Here is a 17065-nt window from a genome sequence, read left to right as displayed (position 1 = left end):
ATATATATATATATATATATATATATATATATATATATATATATATATGAAGACCTCAGTGGTATATGTGGTATATATATATGAAGTGGTATATATATATGAAGACCTCATATATATATATATATATATATATATATATATATATATATATATATATATATATATATATATATAAATATATATATATATATATATATATATATATATATATATATATATATATATATATATATATATATATATATATATATATATATATATATATATATGTATATATATATATACATATATATATATACATATAAATATATATATATTTTAAATGTGAAACACCGGCGTTGTCACATTTAAAAAGTGTTGAGAAAGTATTTATTGAACATTAATAAAAGTCTTTATTTAAAGCAAATGAAACTAAGCAATTTAAAAAGTTTATATTATAATTATTTTATTTAAAATTTATTCAAAACAAAACATTTTGTAATTTTTTATACAAAAATTTTTTTTCTCTTTGCTTTAAATAAAGACATTTATTAATGATCAACAAATACTTTCTCAATACTTTATAAATGTTACAACGCCGGTTTTTCCACTGAGGTCTTCATATATATTACCATACTAAAAATCGTTTTATTTTTTAATATATATATACATATATATATATATATATATATATATATATATATATATATATATATATATATATATATATATATATATATATATATATATATATATATATATATATATGTATATATATATATATATATATATATATATATATATATATATATATATATATATATGTATATATATATATATATATATGTATATATATATATATATATATATATATATATATATATATATATATATATATATATATATATATATATATATATATATATATATATATATATGTATATATATATACAAAGGGGACGTTATTTGTTTGGCTTCACGGAAGTAATAAAAACATTTGTTTTGAAAACGCTTTTAAAATTAATGGTCGTGCGACAAATATTGCAGATGTTGTTGCGCGACAGCAATGATATATATTAACATTAATATATATCATTGCGCGACAATTGTTCACGACTGTCATGCGATTATATGGAAACCAACCTTAATACTTTTGTTGTTTGGTTGCTATGGATTTCTCGCTTGCATAGCAACTAGGTTTTTTGGCTAATAATAAAGTCAATTTGTGACAAAATTATTATTTTTTAAAACTACTAACAGTATTGTAACAAATTTTGGCACATTAAATGGATGATGTTACATCATTGATGTGATTTGTAAAAGTATTGTTTATATGAAGTGTTTTGTTGTTTTACTCTAAAGCAACAAGTCAGTGTCTAATGTTTAGACACCAAATTTGCATAGCAACAAATAACATTTGCTTTGTTTCAATAGTTATTGTAAATATAAAAGTTTAAATCTTCTTTACACTACACATTAAAATAGTTTATTCATTGGTATAAACCACGAACATTTGTTTATATACTAAAAGGGTTTTTTATTTAATTTATACAAAATAGGCATAGTCAATATAAAAGTAATGTGCATGCAAGCACCACAATATAAAAATAATACAAATCTAGCAAAATTAGATATCTACAAAACACAACAAATGGATCATTTTTCATGGATCAAGTTTGAGACATTTAGTATCTCCAAACATTTAGCATCTTCAGAAGCTAAATGTTGTGGAAGATCAGATAGTGTAGTCTGCTTATAAATCAATTGACCAGTGTAACCATCAAATGCAATTTTGTATCGCAAGATCAAATTCAATTGTATTAAAATCAAGGTTTGAAAAGGTCTTGATTTCAATACAATTGATTTCATTTTGTTGGTAGTCTTTACTGTCGCTTAACTTTAGTTAGGCGGCAATCCAGTAAAATTAAAAGATCCTTTGAGTATTGTGTTGTTGATGGTACATAATATCCTTAATGATCTTAACCCACTCAAGTCTTTTCTCTCCACATAGTTTAGCATTTGCAGCAAAAAGCAATTCTGATACTGAATATTCTTTAGTCAAAGTAGACACCTTTCTGTAATTTGTTCTAGTGCATGATTCATCAAAACTTACAGATGGCTTTCCAGAAAGAATTTTTGTATTTTTTCTTTCTAGATAAAATGAGATATCTGTAGACAGTGAAATAGATCAGTTGTTCATACTTTTTCATAAATTGTTTTGTTTGATGATCATACAAGTCCCAGTATTTCTTGATTTTAAATAATGCAGAGTGTAAAGCAGCTTTGGTTTGGTCCTATGTTTACTGTAATTTTGTCATTAAACAAAGTTTTATAAACAGTATCATCAGGATATTGAAAAAAAAGTTCATTGTTACTCATATATTGAAAAAATATTTTTATACTTCATCATGACTGAAAACTAATTCTGAAATGAAGATGTAATGAGATATAAAGCACATTAATGTTGTCTATTGAATACTTGTAATCATATCAACACATGCTGATATATATATATATATATATATATATATATATATATATATATATATATATATATATAAAATATATATTTATAATATATAAAAATTAAAAACTAATAGACCTATTAAAAAAAATTATAGAATATATTTTGCGATAATATAAGTAACAATCGAAATTGTTGTTTATCAACATTGTCAATTTCCTATGCTATAATGTACTGGATAATTAATATTACTGTTTAGCATCATTCCATTAAACTTTTTTATTAGCTCTTTGATTTTTTGATTTTTTCTCAGTTAACTGGTCATCTTTTATAGCTTTAGTGTCATCTTTTGCTTTAACTGATTTTTCTAAAGCTGATACTCTTTTTTCTAAAGCTGATTTTTTGATTTATTGTTATAAGGTATATTTTCTATGGTTTTAAAATCAACTTTTGAATAATACTTTTTAAAAAATATTTTTTTCTCTTCCTCAAAAACATGTCTTGTCACGTTTAAAGGATATTATTATATAAATGTTTTACATTTTTGTTTAAATTTTTTTGTTTTTTTGTTTTTTTGTTACTTTATTTACTTTATTCAGGGGGAAAAAATTCAAATGTTTAATTTTTTTTGAAAGAAAGTTGCAAGTCTAGGCTTGCAAGTTTCTGTCAGCCCCTTCTGAATGACAATTTAAAGGAAAACAAATAGATATATAAAAAAGTAATTTAGTGTAATATAATTCATTATATTTACATTTAGTATTAGCATCAATTAGTATGGATTTATTCAACTCTGCACCTTTGCTGAGGCGCCCTCTTCCAGAAGTTGCAAAGAAATCATTTTTAGCCACTTCTCATATAAAGAAAAAATACTCTGAAAATCTTGTTAATTTTGATCTGCAATACCTTCAAGAATTATGTAAACCAGTTGGAAATTATTTACCTAGACGGTTTGATATTATTCAAATGTTGTTAGACAGTTTAAAAGTTTTTGATAAAATGTTTTTAGACAGCTTTGTAGCTATTTAAATGCTTGAAATAATTTTAGAGATATATGTTTTTTTAAATGGTTTTGCATTTGAAGGATTTTTTTAATGATGATAATTGGTTACTCGTTTTAGGACTCCCAGAAGGCACAAAAAATGTTGTAAACGGACTATTTTAAATAATCAATGCATAGAATTAACACCTATTAGTGTTATGCATTTGCCTGATGTTTCCACACTTCAAATTGAAACTAAGCATAAGCTATGCAGTTACCCAACAATTAATCGATCATATGTTCTCAATATTCTTAATATTCCAAAAGAAGGTTTTTACAGAATATATACAAAATATTTATAAATTCTTCAGAAGTTTCAAAAGTTACTTTAAGTCTTTTTTGTTAATCAATTTTTTTAATTTTTTGTTTTATTGTTGCTAATACTGTGTTTTTTAATTTTTTTTTGAATAATTTTCAGATAACATACCTAAAGTTCCAGAGAAAAAACCATGGAGACAACTCTTAATTGGTTTGTAGTTTGCTTTTTTTTAATTTTATTCTTTGCATTGTATTTTCTTGTGTAAAGTTTTTCCAGAGAGTTATTTTGCATAGCAAATGAAACAATTTTAATTACTTGATTAACTCTTCATTTTTTTTGGAAGAGGAAGAGCAGCGTTTACAATCTATGCTTATTCATCATGAAAAAAATGTAAATAATCCTGTCTATAACATACAAAACATTGTAATTCCAATTAACTATAGTAATGAAGTTCTGTCAGCATTTAATCAAAGTCCAAAAGGTATGCTTTTGTTTTAAAAAGTAAATTCAAATAAAATAATGTTCTATTAAAGTTAATTAATGTTTTTAATGTTTAGTTTTAATTAAAGTTTTAATGTTGTTTTAATATCTTTAGAGGAGTATTAACAATTTTTAGATAACATAGTAAATTATTTTTTAAAAATAATAGTGTTTATGCAACAGGTAGTCTTTATTACCTTAAATATTCCAGTGATCCGAAATCTTTTTATGTGTAAATTTTGTTTTTAAAAGTTTAAACAATTTTTTAACTTTTTTTTTTAATTATAATTTAAAATTGGCGTCTTTGTTGGCGATTTTAAAATTATTAAATGTTTTGTTATATTCACTTTTTAATAATTTTTTTAATAGAAGATAATTTTGATAAACACAAAAGTATGAAAGACAAATCTTTTAAAATAATCTACCCAAAATATTTTTCTGATAAAAAAGAAGCGAAACTTCATTTAATGGTAATTTTTCTGATTTTTTTAAAGTAATAAATTTCTAAAAATTAAATTTATTGTAACAGTTAAAGAAATTTTCAGGGAAATTCATTAAGATCTGTACCACAACTTCCATTAGAGGTTTTTCCAATATTAACATGGGTCAACTTATCTTTCAATGATTTTTCTGTAAGTTTCATTCCTTACCTTTCTTTCTGTAAACTCAGTGTTTGTGTGTATGAGTTTTTGATTGACAAGGTTTTGTCACTCTAAACTATATGATTATAATATATATAATTTAAATATAGTTTGATATAATTAAATAATTATCACTTTTAAGAAGCAATTGCTGCTATGTAACCATTATATGTAGGCAGTTGAACCTTGTATCCATTATATGTAAGAATCATTTGAACCATCTAACTATTGCATGCAAAAAAAAATTAAACCATGTAACCACTACTGGCAAACTTATTGATGCAAATAGTCAAAAATATTATCAAAATGTTTTTAATTCAAAAAAATTAAAGGTTTTTTCAGGAAGAAAAAATATATGAAAAAAAATGATTGTTGCCCCATAGCAAACCCTTAGTCAATGTAGTGGCACTCCTTTGCAGCAGCAGGCTATAAGATAGTGTATGTACTGAAGCTGCTGGCAACAGGGCTATTTCATTGTGGCATCACAGGGCTTATCTTAATACATATTCATAGTTGTTTAGATAAGCCCTGTGATGCATATATTTACTTATATACATATATATACATATATATATATATATATATATATATATATATATATATATATATATATATATATATATATATATATATATATATATATTATATATATAAATATATATATTATATATTTATTATAGATTATTTATATTATATATATATTATATATTTATTATTATTATTATTATATATATATATATTATATATTATATATATATTATATATTTATTATATATTAATTATTATATATATATTATATATTATATATTAAATATATATATATATATATATATTATATATATATATATATATATATATATATATATATAAATATATATACATATATATTTATATATATATATATAAGGAAATATATGTGTATATATATATATGTATATGTGTATATATATACACATATATGTATATATATATATATGTATATATATAAATATATATATATGTATATATATATATATATATATGTATGTATATATATATATATATATATGTATATATATATATATATATATATATATATATATATATATATATATATATATATATATATATATATATATATATATATAAGGAAATATATGTGTATATATATATGTATATGTGTATATATATACACATATATGTATATATATGTGTATATATACATATATATATATATATATATATATGTATATATATATATATATATATATGTATATATATACACATATATGTATATATATGTGTATATATAATAGTAATAGTAGTAATAGTATATGAGTTGCAAATAGGATACAGATCCTATTAAAGTCATATAATGACTATAGGCAACTATCAATTGAACTGTCAAGCATTCGTTTAAATTCGTTAGTCGAGGAACAGTTAACTGTTGCATCATTGAGTGCATTCCAATGCTTAGCAACACGATTACTAAAAAAATAATATCGTGGATCGCAATTTCTGTTAAATTCGCGTACAAACTGTTCTCGTTGACCACATCGAGCTGGACGTATAATTGGTTCATTGTGCCAATTAATGATGGCTTTTTTCAATTTTAAACTTTTGAATCAAGTCACCTCTTATTCTACGATCCTCCAGTTTTTGAATTTGAAATAAGATACATCTATCTGTGTAACAAAGATGTTTGCATATAGTTGGGACTTTTGTGGATCGTCTTTGAATTTTCTCAATAATCTTTATATCTTTTATTAAATAAGGTGACCAAGCACTGATTGCATATTCCAGGTTAGGTCTTACATATGTTTTGTATAACTTAGTCCATAACATTAAATCCCTTGATATAAATGTTTTTTTAACATATTAAGCATTCTGTTAGCTTTATTACTAGCATGAATAACTTGATTAAAATATTTAGCATTACTTGAAACAAATATACCAAGATCTTTTTCTACATCTGATTTTTCTAAATCGTAATTTAAATAGTTGGTTGTATCTTGAAGTGAATAGTTTGAGCGTGGGTTGTTACTTCCCATATGCATAACTTTACATTTTTCTAGGTTCAGCTTCATCAACCAAACTTTTGTCCATTCAGTGATTTTATTTAAATCAGTTTGAATGTCAGTGGTATCATTAAGAAATTTTTTTTACTCGTAGCTCATTCATTAGTTTCGAATCATCTGCATATAGTTTACTGACACATTTTAAATTGTCTGGCAAGTCATTGATGTAAATTATAAAAAGTATTGGGCCTAAAACTGAGCCTTGTGGGACACTGCTAGTAACGTGAGCCCAATCAGATATGTGTTCTCCAAGTACTACTCTCTGTTTTCTATTAGTAGAAAGTCTTTAATCAAATCAAGAAGGTCTCCAACTATTCCATAAGCTTTAAGCTTGATGATTAATAATTTGTGAGAGATTGTGTCAAAAGCTTTTGAAAAGTCCAGATATACCACATCTACTGCATTTTTGTTAGCTAAGCATTTTGTAATATAATCATTGGATTCTAATAAGTTTGTAACACATGCTTTATTCTTTACAAAACCATGTTGAGATTGAGATATTAAATTTAGTTTTGAGAGATGATTTACAATGTCATTGGTTACTAAGCTTTCCATTAATTTACATGGAATAGATGTAAGAGAAACTTGTCTATAATTACTTGGTTCATTGGTATCACCTTTTTTAAATAGTGGAGTAACATTTGCATTGCGCCATGCATGAGGAATCGATCTTTCTGATAGTGATTTGTTGTATATAATTGTTAGAGGTAAAGATAGTACATTAGCACATTGTTTTAATATCATTGGGTGGACATTGTCCGGTCCGGTTGTTTTATTTGGATTTAAATTTTTTAATTTATTTTTGATCTCATCTATTGAAAAATAAAGGCTTGATTAACGCTCAGTTGTACGATTTGAAAGTAGTGGAGAATCTTTGTTAACTGAATTATTGTTGAAGACTGATTTGAATTGATCATTTAATGTGTCAGCAATGAATCTACCATCTGTGTCAGTAACTCCATATTTATTTCGAATTGATTTGATGCTTTGTTTGATTTTGCGTGAACTATTAGCATAACTAAACAAACGTTTGGGATTTTTTGTATCAAAAGCTAAACTATGTTCAAATTTTTTAATAGTTAATCTTTTTTGTACTTGTAAAGAAGATTTTAGTTTTTTGTATTGTTCGACAAGCTCAGGTATTTTCCACTTTGAAGATTGATTTTTACGCCATAATCTATTTTTTTTATTTATGAGGATTAAAAGTGTACAATTGAGCCAAAGAGGTTTGTTAAATAACTAGTTTTATCTTTATTACTTGATAAATCATAATTAAATTTTAGTACCAAATGGCCTTGACTAGCTAATCCAAGTGGTGGTAAATTTTCTATGTGTTTAATTCGGTCTGATGATTCAGTTATGACCAGGTCCAATATATTTTTTGGCATTTTATTTTTTTGGATGAATGTTGGAATTGTTACATTTTGAATGATGTTTATATTGTTAATAAGATCTAAAACTCTAGCACCAATGCTGTTTTTATTACCATTAACTTGAACTGAACCATCTTCATACCATTTGATGTATGGAAAATTGAAATCACCACATATGAGTATACCGGTATATATTTTTCTGTTTAACTCTATTTTTGCTGTTTGTATACTTTGAATTATTTCATCGTCAGCTTGGTTTGACCTTTCAATGTTAGTGTTATTTGATTTTTTGTCATTATAAATAATTTTTGATTTTAACGGTGGACGATAAATACAGCCAAGCTTAATAGTTTTGATTCCATACTTGATAAGGCACCAAATTTGTTCAGATTTCGTAACATTCATTGAAGAGTTTTTTATTTCAAATGATGATATATTGTCATGAACATATATTGCTACACCACCGCCATTATTTGTGTTTGAAATATTGTCGTTTCTGTTAAATTTGTGTAAATAATAATTTTCAATATTCACTAAAGAATCTTCTTTGAACCAAGTTTCAGTGATAAATATAATATGAGGTTTGTACGTTGAAGCTAATAATGATAATTCAATTACTTTATCTGAATTTAATGAGGTAGCATTTGTATAAAGGCATTTTAATTGGTTATTATTTTCATTGTTTAATGTTTTTTGATTTGCTTGACATATATTGTTTCTATTACTTTTTGAAAATGTATATTTGTTAGTGTATTTTTTATGTTTTTTTGAGCATAGTATTAATCTGCTACTACTCTTATTGGGATGGGTGGTAATCAATTCGTCTAAGTTCTCCATTTCTGATTCCGTAGTAGAACTTTTTTCCATTTCTCTCACCGAAGCGAAGCCTCCCTTCAGAACCATTTACTACATTAGGAAGTTCTTTATTTTTATTATTTCTTTCTTCTCTTAGTGTACGTTCAAATGCTCGCTCAGTTGGTGTCTTGTCCTTGTTTAAATATACTTTTTTGTACTTTTCGAATCTTTTTAGATTTTTTGCATTTAAAAGAACACATTTTTTAGTTTCTTGATCAAGTAATTCTACCATAACCAAATCACTAGATGGCAAAGATGGCTTTATATTGACTTTTTTTTTTAATCATGTAATACGCCTAATTTTACTATGATCAACACCTAATATTTCAAAAATTTCTTCAATTTCTTTTTTATCATAATCTTTTCTTTTTTCTAGATCAATTTCATTAGTTTCTTCTAAGCCACTAATAATTATATTTTTTTCAATTTTTGATTTTTCAGTTGTCTCTCTGGCAACCATGGCAAGGACAGCCATGCTTTGTTCAGAACTTTTTGCTTTACCGCTTACAATGTTACTAAACGATGGAATTGGACTTTGTAATGCGCTAAGAGTTGTATTTCTATAGTTTTCATTTGATTCTAATTGTTCAATTCTTTTCATAAGTTTTGTGATTGTATCATCTTTTTCTTTGTTAATTCTTATAAGATCCCTTACTTCTTTCTTTAGTTCATAGCTCCATTCGTCTAATAATTTAATGGAAACAGTTACATTTAGCCGATCAGGATCAACAGAAGGACTGTTAACCATGTTTTTTGCTTTGTAACAGCACACTGAATACAGCACTCTTCACACTGCACCTAACAGCACACTGAATACCAATGATTGATGTGAAGTAGTCTTTGGTAGGAGGGCTACCACCCTAAACACCAGTGGATTACCTCCTTTTCGTTTTTTTATTTATATCTTATTAACACAAATACTGAAGTAGTTTAGATGTGTTTTTTTCCGTATATATGTATATACATATGTGTGTATATATATATATATACATATATATATAAACACATATATGTTTATATATATATATATATATATATATATATATATATATATATATATATATATATATATATATATATATATATATTACCATACTACAAATCGTTTTATTTTTTAATGAGTGTTGATGTTTGTATTATTATATATTGACGAGCGTCTAATTTAAGAGAAACATGTCAAATAAGGGAGTCTATTTTTAAATAATTTTTATTCCAGTTAGTAATTTATTAGATTAATCAAAGATGCTTATTGAATTTAATTAAATTTTATTTTTTCAAAACAATTTTTCATGCATTTGCAAAGTGCGCGCAAATTAATGATAATTAATATGCAATGGCATAATGATTCTAAACTGTTATCCATTGATATAAAATAGTGAATTTTTCTCAATTTAGTTCATTAAATTTATTTATTAATAAAAAAATATATAAACTTGAACAAATTAAAATAAAAGAAACTAAAGAAATATAAATCACTCAATGGCATGTCATTTATATAAATGCATTTAAAATTTGCCAGAACTTTTTTTATTTATGGCCTTCAAAATGTCTAATACCAACCACTGCATCAATCCAATTTTTGACATGTATATGAACAAAAAGTCTTCAATTAACTGGCCATTAAGCCTAACATGCATAATATCTTCTAATGTGTCGTCTTAATTTAATGTAGTTTGCAAAACACTTTTGTAAGTTCATACAAGAAAAACTGCTCTCAGAATTTGCCGTTGAAGCGCTGAAAGTTAGCATAATCTCTAACAAAATGTTTATATTTGCCAATTCAGGTTCATTTTCCAGTAAGGTATCTCTACAGTCTAAGGTATGCTCAACAGTCAATTTGTTTTAAGTTTAGAAACTTTCTCCCTAAATAAAGGCAACTGCAACACACATAGATTAAAAGTTTCTAACTATTATCATGCTCATAAAAGTTGCAAACACTTTTTGTTTCATTAAATCTTCATTTTTTTATCTCTAGCAAACCTGTTGACCATTTTGACCAGTTTCGACAATCAAAGATTGTTTTTAAGGTTTTTAATGGCTTTTGATCGAAGTTGCGACGGAATCATTAGCCTATATATTGTTTTGCTCCATCAATAATTTTAATGATATTTTTTTGTTATAATAATTAAAATAATCTTTTGGTTTTTGTCTTGATGTCATCAATTCTCTTTAAATTATGCTTTTTCAATGATATTAAATCAATAAATAAATTAATGGTGTTAATAATATAATAAATCAATACCTTTGTAGATTAACTGATCTTCTTTTACTTTTAAACTATCTAGTAAATTGTAAATTTAAGTCTGGATTAACTGATAAGGCATCTAGTAAAGCAATTCTTGCATCAATTTTACGCAAAATCTCACAAATTCAAATTTCTTTTTGAAACTCCAATGATAATGTTGTTAGTGATTTCACAATATCTTGAATAAAATGTAAATAATATAAAACTTGTGGATCTTTTATGAAACACAAAAATTCTTTAGCTTTCTGTGCAGTTTTGTCTTTCTCATTTTTTTATTCTGATTCACTCCCAACAAAGCTGCAAGCAACCACTATTAAGTTTGAGTTACAAGGAAAAAAGAATAGAGTTGTAGAGCATAGAAACAGTTGACGGAAGACTTGAAAAGTTGAAGGTTGTATGAGTCAGAAAAGTATGAAGATGGGAGACAGTTTCAAAGAGTTAAAGTGCGTGAAAAAAAAACTAGACAAATAAAAGTTTTTGGAGCATGCAGGGACAGATACAGTTAACGAATGAGACTTTGCTGAATGACAAGTCAAATGATAATCAGTTTTAGTTGATGGAACTAGAGATGGTAGCTCCTTTGAGCAGCATCCATGATTTAGCGTCCAGTATTTGTAGAAAAAAGAAAGAATTGCAACCTTGTGACAATGGGAAAAAGGCTCAAGCTTAGCAGATAGATCAAATCCAACTATATTTACAATGCATTTTTGGACCTTGTCTAGAAGAAAAAAGAGCATCATCAGAAGAACCAGCTCAAATATGACAACAGTATTCCTTACATGAATGAATAAGAGATTTGTAGGGGTAGAGAATGGAATAAGGAGTAAGAAAATGGCAAGCACAATAAAGAGAAGCAACCTTAGCAGGTGCTAATTTAGCAATCGATTGTATATATGGTTTCCATGAAAGGTCAGTAGTAGACGAAAATCTACGATGTAAATAAGAGGACTCAGTGAGAGGGTTGCCATTCATTAATATAGGAATGGCGACAGTATTATAAAAGTTGTTTGCAGTAAATAACTGAGTTTTGTTGGAGTTAAAATTTACAAACCACTGTGAGCCCCAATATGTAACAGAAGTGAGATCAGATTCAAGATAAGCTGCCTGTTCTAAGCGATAGAAAAGAGAAAACATTTTTTTCAAGACAAGAGTTGATGATTGTTCAAAAGAGTATAAAGTTGATTGCTCAACTTTATACTCTTTTGAAACTTTATACAAAACAGTTAGCAAGTCAGCTGTTGAGCAAAAGAATCGAAAACCGTATTGATTGTCTGACAGTAAATTATTTGATTCAAAATGGGATGTGAGAAATTTGTTAACCAAAGAATCAAGACTTTGTTAATAACTGAAAAAAGACTGATCGGATGATAATTGGAGGAGTCAGAATGTTCACCTGAGTTTTTAAAAACAGATGCCATTTTCTAGAAGGCAGGAAAGAAAGACTCAATCAAGTATTTATTTAATAGTCTAGAGAGAAATGAAGAGAATACTGGAGAACACTTTTGTAAGACTACGACAGGATTGTTGTCTGAACCACAAGCCGTAGAAGAGCTTAATTGAGATATGACTTTTGCAGCTGAAGCTGGAGTGATTTGAATGTCTAACAATTGGTTAACCTGTGTAATTGGAATGGAAAGAAGAGAATGGCCATAATATTCAAGAGTTTAATTATAAGAAAAGTTCTTTGCAAATATTTCTGGCTTATCCTTGGGAGAGGTAATAAGATCAGTCCTATGAATGGGAAATGGAATGTTAGACCTTGTTAACGACGTTGTTGTAGATTTTCTAAAAGTCTCCTTAGCCTAACTTTCAAGCCTATTTATCAACTGATATAGAATAGACATCAACCCAAGGACCGTCACAAAGAAAATCATGAAAAGAATTCCAGTCAGTTTTAGGGTAGTAGTAAGCAGTGTGATGATAAGGTGAGTCCAAAAAGGTAGTATGAGAAAAAAATTTAAAAAGGAGAAACTGAACACAAGCTAGAGTCAGAGGCAAGGCATAAATCAAGGAGTAAAGGTAAATGATTAGGGTTGTCAGGAAAATGAGCCACAAAGTTAAATATCTGAGTACCAGATTGAGAAATGCAGAAGTTATAGACTTTAGTGTCTGCAGGGTCAGTGGCGTTAGAGCCAAACCATTCAGTGTGACAAGCATTAAAGTCACCAATAACAACAATATTGGCAGAGGGGTAAAGAGACCAGGCATGGTCAATTTGATCAGAAATTACATCTAAAAGAGTGCGGTCTTTTAGATGTAATTCTAAGGTAAAAAGGAGAACAATAAAGGACAAAGAAAAAGGTAATAGAATGAAGAGGTGCTAAGCGGAAGCACATAAAAAAATGGTCTAAAGATTCGAACCTGATTTCATGACAAATAGGTGATTTGATGTGTATGTACACATATGAATTTGATGAATTGATGTGTATGTATGCGTATGTGAATGTGTGTGAATTAATGCATATGTATGCTTATGAATTTGCCTTGGTTTCTAAATCATTAATAATAAATTACAAGACATCTTATCATTCCTGGCTAGCCAACCAGCCAATATTCTTCAATCTCCCTAGTTGTTTAAACTCTTCATCTAAAATAAAAGCTATTTATTTCAGTTCATTTTTTTGCTGCAATCAATAATAGCAAAAAAAAAACAAACTATTGATATTGTCATTTAAACTTCTTGAAATAAATATCAAACTTTGTTGTCTAACTCAGAAAGTTTTAATCAATGCGCCAGGCAATGGATAGATACTATACTGGGGTTTTTTGTTCCATATTTTTGTTTGAACACCCGCTTTATTGTCAGATGCACCATCAAAGTTAACATTTACAGTTTTTGCATAGATTTTTTTTTAACTTAAACCTTGATCCTTTTTTTCTGTTGTTAAATTTTTCAAAACAAATTATATTGCATTTAATATACTATCAGCATCAAATGTCAGTGGTGAGTTAATACCAGCAAATATAATTATTGGATTACCATTTTTAACAAATCTTGAAAAAACCGTTTTTTGTTCATTAGTATTCTTATCAGTAGAACTGTCAGATAAAATTGCAATAAAACAAGCATTTAATACGTAAAACTAAGTTTGCATTTTATGTCAGACAAAATTGACAAAACAAAATTTTTGCAAGCTTTGTCACTTAAATAATTCTTGCCCAACTTAAATTCCATTTAGCCTTTGTAGCTTGCATTTTTCTTCTTTATTGTGGCATAACAAGTATGTTCTTTTCCAGAAATACATCCCATTTAATGATACACTCCACTGTATATATTATTAGATTATATATATATATATATATATATATATATATATATATATATATATATATATATATATATATATATATATATATATATATATATATATATCAGTTTGCATAAGATAGTGAAAACTTTGTTCTAAAAACGTTTGTATTTGCATTATTTTGAAGCTATTTAAATGTTATTTATGCATTTTTCAGTTTCAATCTAAATTTTAAAAAAGTTTTTTGAAATTGTAGTAACAAGTGTTTTTTATACTTCAGTGACATGTCTTAAAAACAAAAATTGTCTGGTGCAAACAACTAAAGGAAAGATTGGAAAGACACTTTTTTCTATGTAAAAACTATTGTCTTATCAACTTCTTTTAGCACTGCTACTACTGTTAAGAATGCATCTCTTGCTCGCCATTGAACGACCGCTACTACTTCATTTATTAGATACTACATCAACTTCAAGTTCTTTTAACTATACTTTTATTAGAACATCTCGTGCTGATCTTGTCACAACTGCAAATAGTTTTTCTTCTGTTGGCTCTGCATCTACTGCTACTTCAGAAATCTTGAGTTTGCTATAATGTTTTATAAAGGTCTCATTCTATACAAAACTTGATTTTCAAAACCAAACTTTGTTTGCCATTTCTTATTTTCTTTAACTTTCCACATCACATTCGCATTAAATATTACATTTGAAGGCCATATTTTACTTCATACCATAAAAAATATTTTTAAATAATTACGTGAAAAAAATAGGAATTGGTGTTACTAATTTGTTGAGTAACTTAACTTGTATAGTTACTCAACATATTTGTGTTTATAATATTTAAGCGATATACATCCCATGTACCAAGCATGCAGTTTTATTGTTAAGCATGCTTGTGCTTCTCTTCTTCATAGCCTTTCCAGTTTAAAATAGTTATCTACGCTATGATATATATATATATATATATATATATATATATATATATATATATATATATATATATATATATGTATATACATATATATATATATATATATACATATATATATATATATATATGATATATATATATATATATATGTATATACATATACAGATACATATACATATATATATACATATACATATATATACATATATATACATATATATACATATATATATATATATATATATATATATATATATATATATATATATATATATATATATATATATATATATATATATATATATATACATATATATATGTATGTATATAAATGCAGCATTAGATGCCCATGGATGACAGCATAAAAAAACAGGAAGTTGCAGGGGCCTCAGTACATACATCAACTAGCTTATAGCCGGCTGCCACAAAAGAGTGCTGCTTCATGGACAAGGGTTTTGCACGGGGTAGTAGTTTTTTGTTTCATTATTCTTTTTTTTTTCTTTTTCTAAAAAATTAAAGTGCACGTTTTGATATAAAGAGTGCAAAAATGATATTAGGAGATTGTGTGCTTAGATATGGCTTGAGTGTAGTATATATAAATAAATATATGCAAGCCTTGGAATTAGGGTCTGCATTGCCAACCTAACTGCTGACCTAGAAGTGTTTGTAGTCGGCAAAAAATTGCCGACCTTGTTTCTACTTTTTATAGTATAAAATTTATTGTGTTAAATTTTTTTTTGCTGACCTTTAACAGATTAAGGTTGGAAAAATATTGTTTATCTCATTTTTTCTAATTCAAATAAAGTTAAAATCTTTATATTATCATGTATAATATTGTTTAATTAAAAGAGTGTTCAATAGATAAACTAAAGCTATATAGTATGTATGTTACTTTTACCTGCAGTACCAGAAATTAGCTGAATGCTAATGCTTATAATATAATTTAATATTGCAACTCTGAGTTTCATGTGTTACCACAATCATCAGGTAAGTAGTGAAAGTTTAATTTTGCTACGATTTGTTTAGTGGATGTTAAGGTTTATATTTGTATTTTGGATTGTTACGGGACGGAAGTCGATTAGTAGTTAGGTTAATAATATTATTAATTTATTTTCAGTTAGCTATAGTTGTAAAATAGTTATATGTTTAATATTGATTAAAATATTTGTTTATGTGATAATGTGCATTATTTATATATTAAAAAAATTAAAATTGATATAAAAATATATATAATATTATGAAATATATTACAATAGCTGTGTATGTGGGTATTAGTTAGCCAAGAGATATATGAGTAGAGTAATATTTTTAGTTGTTAGTTAGGTTTGTAGCTTGGTAATTTTTTAATAAAAATTTATTTTCCTGGCAACACTTTGATATAATTTCGGTTCTTTTATTTAGCAGTTCCTCAGGTTTTGGATACAATATAATAGCAAATTTCTCATACAGACATAGCGGGCACCTTTTGGAAATATTTGAGTAGAGGGGTACAGACTTG

General features: G+C 26.1%; 1 protein-coding gene across 5 annotated transcripts in view; it reads left to right on the top strand.

Annotated features, from left to right (window-relative positions):
• The first annotated feature begins 3131 nt into the window (after positions 1-3131).
• Positions 3132-17065, top strand: part of LOC105847798 (leucine-rich repeat-containing protein 63) — a 27535-nt gene continuing 13601 nt past the window's right edge. Inside the window, exons 1-6 of one of the 5 annotated variants that reach the window (XM_065788102.1) lie at positions 3132-3390; positions 3562-3752; positions 3901-3951; positions 4085-4222; positions 4591-4691; positions 4767-4853. In XM_065788102.1, coding sequence (XP_065644174.1) covers positions 3218-3390; positions 3562-3752; positions 3901-3951; positions 4085-4222; positions 4591-4691; positions 4767-4853 — 741 coding nt within the window. In that variant the 5' untranslated portion in view covers positions 3132-3217. The remainder of the gene's footprint in view (positions 3391-3561; positions 3753-3900; positions 3952-4084; positions 4223-4590; positions 4692-4766; positions 4854-17065) is intronic. The other 4 variants (XM_065788101.1, XM_065788098.1, XM_065788099.1 and 1 more) reach the window with 4 other exon arrangements.

This window comes from Hydra vulgaris, chromosome 01, assembly GCF_038396675.1.
Source record: "Hydra vulgaris chromosome 01, alternate assembly HydraT2T_AEP".
NCBI classification, from domain to species: domain Eukaryota; kingdom Metazoa; phylum Cnidaria; class Hydrozoa; order Anthoathecata; family Hydridae; genus Hydra; species Hydra vulgaris.
This window is presented reverse-complemented; position numbering and strand designations above follow the sequence as displayed.